The sequence below is a fragment of the Egretta garzetta genome, unplaced genomic scaffold (genome assembly GCF_000687185.1).
Source record: "Egretta garzetta isolate BGI_Z169 unplaced genomic scaffold, ASM68718v1 scaffold85, whole genome shotgun sequence".
Lineage (NCBI taxonomy): Eukaryota > Metazoa > Chordata > Aves > Pelecaniformes > Ardeidae > Egretta > Egretta garzetta.
This window is the reverse complement of record NW_009259718.1, coordinates 4,225,345-4,232,953: the sequence shown is the minus strand read 5'-3', so window position 1 is coordinate 4,232,953 and position 7,609 is coordinate 4,225,345. Positions and strand designations below refer to the sequence as shown.

The following is a 7,609-nucleotide window of genomic DNA, read 5'->3' as shown; positions in this document are numbered from 1 at the left end:
ACAGATCAACCATAGGTCATGGCTGCCTCATGACCTCTGTAGATACAACGTCATCATGCTCCTGAAGAGAAAAATCAAAGCCGTATTTCACAAAAGTGATTAAGCAGAACCCAGGTAACAAAAAGCGAGGTAGACAGGACAGGAAATAGTCGTTTGGTAGCACTTTGTCCCCACTACTTGCTCAGGCTCTCAGAAATTGCTTCAGGACAAGGTTATAGGGAAGAATAGGCTTAGTGATTACAGAGAGATTAATCGTGCCATGGTGTGTACGTCACAAGCCCTTGGGAATAAAGCAAGCTTCTCTGCATACCAACCTGATAAGCGAGCTTACTGTAGGCACTAAGTTAATTAGTAGCAGTCTGGGCAGGAGGTAGAGCAGATAGTGAGATGAAACAGGGGAAAGGTGAAATGCTTCCTAGAGACTGAATAAAGAACAAAGATCAATAATGAGATACTGAAAGAAAGAAAGAACGAAAAAAGGAAATCTGTGGTCGTAACTAAAGAAATCTGCTGTTAAATGAAGTCTGGTCCCCACAGCATGATTGAACAACAGAGAAGACAAAGCTTTCTATAAAAAACATCTCTATAGTGCACGGAAGGGAGACAGTTTAGGATGGCAGTGGGAATGTCGTTCTTTACTCCCCCTGACTTCCACCCCTTGTTTCACAAGCACTGCATAGTGACACCTCCCAGGCCTTTCCCAAGCCCCTCTGCATTTTCTGAATCTTGTCATCACCAAAACTTCTTGATGCAGCTATATGATCAATTTTACTTTGTTATGGACCCCCACAGACTGTAACCAATGACTGTCAACCAAAAACTGTCAACTGCCGACAGACAAAAATTTCAGAATTCCTTCAGAAATGCCAAATGGCCTCACGTAGAAGCACTGTGTTGTTAGAAATCATACTGCAAAGGTTAGTTCAAAGAAGTTCATCCTGCTTTGTATCCTTAGATACACAAACTGGTCAGTGTCACATTCACAAACATGTTCAACTAATGCATTCACAGCTGCACAGCAAAGTATCATTCTCGTAAATGCGTAAAAATCATTCTTAAAGATTTGGCGTAGTCAACCATGTAACTCTGTGGGTAAAATACACAGGAGTTACTGAACTCTGAACTTCAACTGAAATAAACTGAAGTAATACAAGCAACAACTAATGCAGCAGATACATCTACTATTTTTACCTTTTTTCATCCTGATACTTCATAACTGTGTCTATAAATATTTAAAAAAACAGTGCACCAATCAAAACTACTACACAAATTTTCAGTAAAACCTGTACCTTTCTATCTATCCACAAATCAAATACAGCCTTCCCAATCACAGAGGTAGTTTTCCACCAAATAGTGAAGATTTTTTTTCACCCTTCTGACTTTCTCCTAACTTAGGAAAAAGGTCTAGCCCCAAAGCAGTTTTTATGTGCCTACTCCCCACAGCAGAATGTGCAAACAACCAAAGTGCCTCAGCTCCCTCTACATAGCCTACAGAAGGATAAATACCTTCTGTAGGTACTTACAAGGGGGATTCAACAAGTCAGATTATTGAGGGACATTCAACAATAGTCAGTGTACTTATCAGAGCTGGGGGTTGCCTGAAGTCATCAGGGTGAGCTGGAAATCCCTGATATAATTAATAGGATTTGCTGGGGACAAGATAGGTCAGAGATTCTATACCTTTCTGCAGGGCTTACTTAGTCCAACAAGGAAGAACTTCCTTCTACTCCTGTGCTTTGGGCTGAGCTGATCAAATGGCGCTCACTGCAGCCCTGGAAGTTATTCCCTCTCTTCCTCCCTTCCCCTCCACCACTCTAGCAATGCATTCCCATTGCTTCCCTTGAATGGGGATCTAGTGGTTAGTCAATACATTGGTGACTAGATTCAGCCCATTAAATTCACTTGGGGAAAACGTAAATACTTTCCCACTAGCCGAGACAGCTGAGGTGGCTCAGCAAGAATCATCTAAGCACTAGAACCACTGAGAGGAGGACAGGCTTTGGCAGCTGGGAGATGGAGAAGAGGCAGGAAGGAGGAAGGACTACCATATTCCACAGCAGTTTTATATTTGGTTTGTTTAGCTGCCTTGTCAAACCACACTTTCATTCACTACTTTAAAAAGTAGAACCATCTTCTTTGAAAATAATTCTTATAGTAGTGATGCTCTTTTATTACAATAGCTCAGTAAACATAGCACTTAGTCAGGGTCTGCAGTATATTTTAATTCCCTCCTTAGCCTAGTAAGATATAAATCTTTTATCTTTAAGGATCAGGTCTAACAACTACGAGCTACCCTGGTTAGAAGGAAGTAACGAGGCTTCCAGTCATGCTTTCTGTGAAGAGAGGCTGTGAAAACAGTTTTGTCAAATCCTCCTTAGCACTTAAAGTGTTCTCAACACCAGGCAACCCCAAAATGGAAAGAGCTGTAAGAAAAAAACAGTTTTCCCATTAAATCATAGTCTTGCAAATTGACACGCTACACACCAGAAGACTGATTCCCTTGTCTTTACATGGATGTTAAATCTGCCATCTTCAAAGTAATTCTCTTGAAAGTGAAGAATGGATAACAATCAGAGCTGAAAGTCCTTTATCTGTCAGCAGCCAAAAAGGCAGATATAAGGCAAAAATATTAGAAACAGGAACGTTGACAGGTCTAGGCTGGAAGGGGAGATCATCTGGTCCAACCTCCTACTGAAAGCAGGGCTTTAGACTCAGCTGAGTCTTGAATATTTCCAGCCAAGATGATTCCTCTGCTTCTCTGGGCAAGTATTTTCAACTTTTCACTGTTTTCACACTGAAGACCTTTTTTTTTTTCTTAAATGCAGAGGCATTTACCCTCTTTCCTATTGCCTCTTGTCCAGTCACCATGTACCCTCATGACTACCTACTAGACACTGGAAAACTGTGAGTAGGCACTCACCACCTGCCCAAGCCTTCTCTAGGCTGTACAAACCCAGTTACTTAAGTTGTCAAAGTTCTCCAACCCTCAAATCATCTTGGTGGCAATTCACCAGACCATACCCAATTTTTCAATTTCTCTCTTGAACTGGGGGGACCAAAAATGTACACAGTATTCAGGTGTGTCCTAACAAGTCCTGAGTAGAGTGGAATAATCACCCCCCTTGATCTGTTGGCTATACTCTTACTGATGCAGCCCTGGACACACTTCGCCTTCATTGCTTCAATGGCACACTGCTGACTCCTGTTGAGCTTGCTGTTCATCCTGACCACCAGGTCTATTTCAGCAGAGCTACATCCCAGTCAGTCAGACCCCAGCCTGTACTGCTGCTTGCGATTATTCCGTCCATGCATGGCTTTGCATTTATCTTGATTAAACCTCATACTATTCTTGATGGCCCAATCTTCCAACCCGAATACTAATAATAAACATTTAGCAGTAAGACATCTTCCTATTACAGACAAACATGAACTGCAGCCAGCTCCTGGAGGTAATTCACACTATAGTATTTGAGAACTTCCAGTGATTTTCAGACACAAGCTAAAGGTTCAGATGGTAACAGACTTCAAGAAATAGAATCATAGAATCATTAAGGTTGGAAAAGACCTCCAAGATCATCGAGTCCAACAGTCAACCCAACACTACCATGCCCACTAAACCATGTCCCGAAAATAATAATAATTCAGAAAAATAATTCAGATCCTCTTCTGTTGTATATCAGTACTCCTCATTCCCAGATACATCAGGGAGTAAGAAGGATCTTAACATGGCCCTCTATGAAATAATAACCTATTGCCTCCTTTTTTCCTTTTGTTTGTAAAGTCAAAGAGGACATAAAACAACATCTGACAAACAGCACCTAGTCAGGATAGGAAAACGTATGGGTTTATATTTTGTAGAACTCATAAACAGATTTATGTGTGGGCCATGTGATGTGGGCTGGGCCGGCAGTCCTTCCTGCTTTGTGAGGCAGAGATCAAGATTCCTCTGCTACGCGGAGGGGAGAACATAATTTCCAGGGCTGAGTTTCTCTCACTGAAGTAAAGCAGACCAAACAGATCCAACACAGGTAAGCACTCCCCCACTGCTCACTCCGCCCTCTTTCCTAATGAGTTTCCTGCTTTTGTGGGACAGACCTAGAAGAGCTGCAAAAGTGTAGAAGGTATGTGATCGTCTAGAAATTGCTTTGGATTCAGAACATGGAAAAGTGGGGTTCTAGTTTCCCATGCAAAACTCGTACAACAGGATCTTCCCATTGTTTGGTACCTTCCTATATTCACTAGTTACAGGCTTTTAGTTTCAAAAGAAATCTTCGTCGTCTCCCTACAGGAAAACTCAAAAGGAGGAAAGGATAGTTTTTACTGGTGTCCCATCCTCAGGTCAAAAGGCGAAGGAGCAGGGACAAAAGAGCTCGCGCATTTTTCCTTGTGATGAAGAGAGAAGTTAAAACATGACTGTTCCTACCTACCAAAACTACTCTCCGGTAAGTTTATGCTGAAAGCTGACAGTAAGAAAGGTAACACGAAGGTAATCTGTTCAGAAAGAATGTCTTTCTTGTTCTGGCATTTGTATATATATGTTTATCTATTTTTTGCTGTAACAAGGGAACGCATTTAGTGTGCAAAAGCACACAACGTAACATGGAACTATATAAAACTGTATCTTTGGAGATGCATATTCATAAAAAATATGCCCATTGTGTCATGCTCTTTTCCTTCAAAGGGGTCTTCATCAAAAAAGTGGGATATGTGTAGGTTAGTGTTTCACATGCGAGATGACTCCTTAATGTGTTCTTGAATACCACAGATCCCTGGTATTCATTCCACATTGACTGCACACAGAGACAACTGCTGTCTCTTTCACAGAGATGGGGTTTGGAATGGGGGACAGGAGGGGCTCTCGTGTTTAAGAATGGGGCAAAAAAGCACATCAACAGAAAAAGAACTGAGGATATAGGCAAATATTCAAGCACATGCCTACATTTTGCAAAAAACAGACATAACCCAGCTATATCTAGAACCTAAAGTAATGTAATTGCTATAACGTTCAATTTACTGAGGCAGACACCCCCATTGATAAGGCTACTTTTATTCCAGGATCTAAGCTAGTATCTGAACTAGTATCTGAATTCATTATGCAATGTGCAAATGTCCTAGAATTAACCTTTAAAGTTATTCTTAGTTTCACTTTCACAGTAACCTAAAATCTGCATCCTAGAGTGCTCTAAGTTCTATTAAGAAGCTAGGCCTTTTTAGATAAGCCTGGCAATAAGTGCTGATGGTCTATTTATGCATTTTATGTCTTGCAACTGTGTGTCCAAGCATTCCCATTATTCAATATGCATTCACATAAGAAACTCCAGTACGTTTATGCTGGCATGTATTTATGCACAGATTTCCCAGGCTTATTACGTACATGCATAGATGCGTGTTCTCGTGATGGCATGTACTCGAGTATGTATGTTCTTATTTTGGTCATGATGCTGATTAATGTGTTTGTGTGCTCGTGTTTCATGTTGAAAAAACTATTCCATCTTCCACAGATGTCTGTCCCCTTAAGTGCTCATCTGTTCTCAACTGTCTGCTACCACCATCTATACTACCATGCTGTTAGAGACACACTGGAAGAACATCCGCCAAGCCTTGTTGCTTCTTTTCACTGCTGCTCTTCTCATTGGGGTCACCATGCTGGCCATTTCATCTAACATCAATCCAGTAGGTTATTTCTTCCTAGGGGTAGGGGGAGTGTGCCTGGTTGGCTACTTGCTCAGTGTGTTTGTCGAGTGTTACCTGAAGAATCAGCACCGACATGACGCAAGTGAGATACCTCCAAGCAGACAAAGCCAAGCAGGGTAAGCAGCAACGTGGTTATTCCTCTTACTTCAACTCTCTCCCCTCAGATATGGCCATTTTATATATTGTTTTGCTGCCCTTCCCCTAGGGCACCAAACACAGACTCCATTCCAGAAGACAAAAATTCTTTTTAGGTTGTTTTCCTTCATTCTTCAGGTGGAGGTTGCAAATGTTTATGCCATGCATGTTCTGTATCTTGTTCAATATATATTTTCTTCCCCCTGGGAGCTGATCCACAAACAATTTCCAAGGTTAAACAGGTCCAGGCCCAGTTTTATTTTTCTTTCAGTAATCAAGTCTTGCCAAACAATGAGTCAGACACAGAAAAAAGAAAAAGTGCTGAAGCAATACTGAATCTTAGCTGGGTTTAGCTCTATAAACCTTATCTCCAGAGCAACGGTTCCTCAGCAAACTTTTAAGAAGGAACCTGTAACTGGGTGTGTTTCCAGTCTTAAATTTGACACTAATAAGCCCTGATTTTGAGAGGCTCTGAATATCCCTACATTTTTTTGGCTTCATGTACCTTTGCAGGTTCTCAGCATCACCTAATTTAACCCCAGTTTGCCTACTGTAGTTGAAGAGTTTAACTTTATTTGTATCTTTGCTTCCTTGTCTGTCTAATCCAGATAATCATTATCCACATCAATAAATGACTTGACATTCTCAAATACAGGGTGTTGTAGGAGGGTAAAAATGGTTTTACGTGTTTATTTTTAGAAAGAGTACATAAAAAGCAGTCTATATTGGGCTTTGGTAGCTTGGGGACATACTCAAAGAAAATTAGTATTGATTTATTTAAAAATATGACCTAAAAAGGAAAATGTTGCTAAAGTGGCATTTATGTTAGTAAATGTAAGTAAATGTTACTAAAGTAACACTTTTCTCTGCAGACATTCCTTTTAACACAGAATAGTTAGTCCTTGTTTAAACTACATACTTAATTTTCTCCACTTCTTAAAAATAGATGAACATTGAGCACGGTCCTGGTTTATTCTGAGAAATAACTAGCAGTAATTATTATTAATACATTTTAACTGGTAAGAGATTTTAAACGAGGGACATCATCCTTATGGGCCCATTCCAGCTTGAGATATTCCATGAGGTCAAGCTAAGCCTAGGACACTGAAACCCAGTGTGGGTTGTTCCAGGGAGTGTGGGAAAATGCTCACATGAGCCACTCTCTAGACTGGGACACAATACATTAGGTTGGCTGGACACGTGGGCTGATCCAAAGGCAGAATATCACATACAATAATACCACATGAGATATCCTATCTCAGTCTCATCTACTGGTTGTAGCACGGTCCCTATACTACATTATTCAGACTACCTGCCTAAACTAAGCAGTAAAATAACGAGTGTAACAGCCGTTTCTCTCCTTGTGCATAGAGTCAACGCTGCCTATGAAGCACCCACTTATGAGGAGGTGATGACCATGTCCGTTCCAGCAATATGGACAATTGCATCCAATCCAGGCTTAGTGCCCTCACCACTGAATGAGCCTCCTCCTTACAACGTAGTTATTGAATCATCTGCCCAAGAAGAGATTATGGTGGAGGCTCTCAGGGTGTCAGTGGCATCAGACACAACGCGCGCCTCTGAGACAGACACAGGCTCCAGGATGCAGTTGCAGCTGGTGCTGCCCCCAAGGCTACAGCGATTTGTTTCGGACATCCATGAAGTGAAAGGTACTGAAGACAGGTTTGAGCCGCTGGAGCCACTCACACCACCACCTGCTTATGAGAGTGCCATCAACGATGAGGTCTTTGAAGATGCTTTCCAGCCCTTGAGATTATGA

The 7,609-nt window shown here is 41.3% G+C and overlaps 1 protein-coding gene across 1 annotated transcript; it reads left to right on the top strand.

The window, feature by feature from the left end:
* Positions 1 to 5,562: 5,562 nt before the first annotated feature.
* Positions 5,563 to 7,609, top strand: TMEM139 (transmembrane protein 139). Its single transcript, XM_009639141.1, has 2 exons — positions 5,563 to 5,810; positions 7,201 to 7,609. The coding sequence occupies exons 1-2, from the start codon at positions 5,563 to 5,565 to the stop codon at positions 7,607 to 7,609; spliced, it is 657 nt and encodes a 218-aa protein (XP_009637436.1).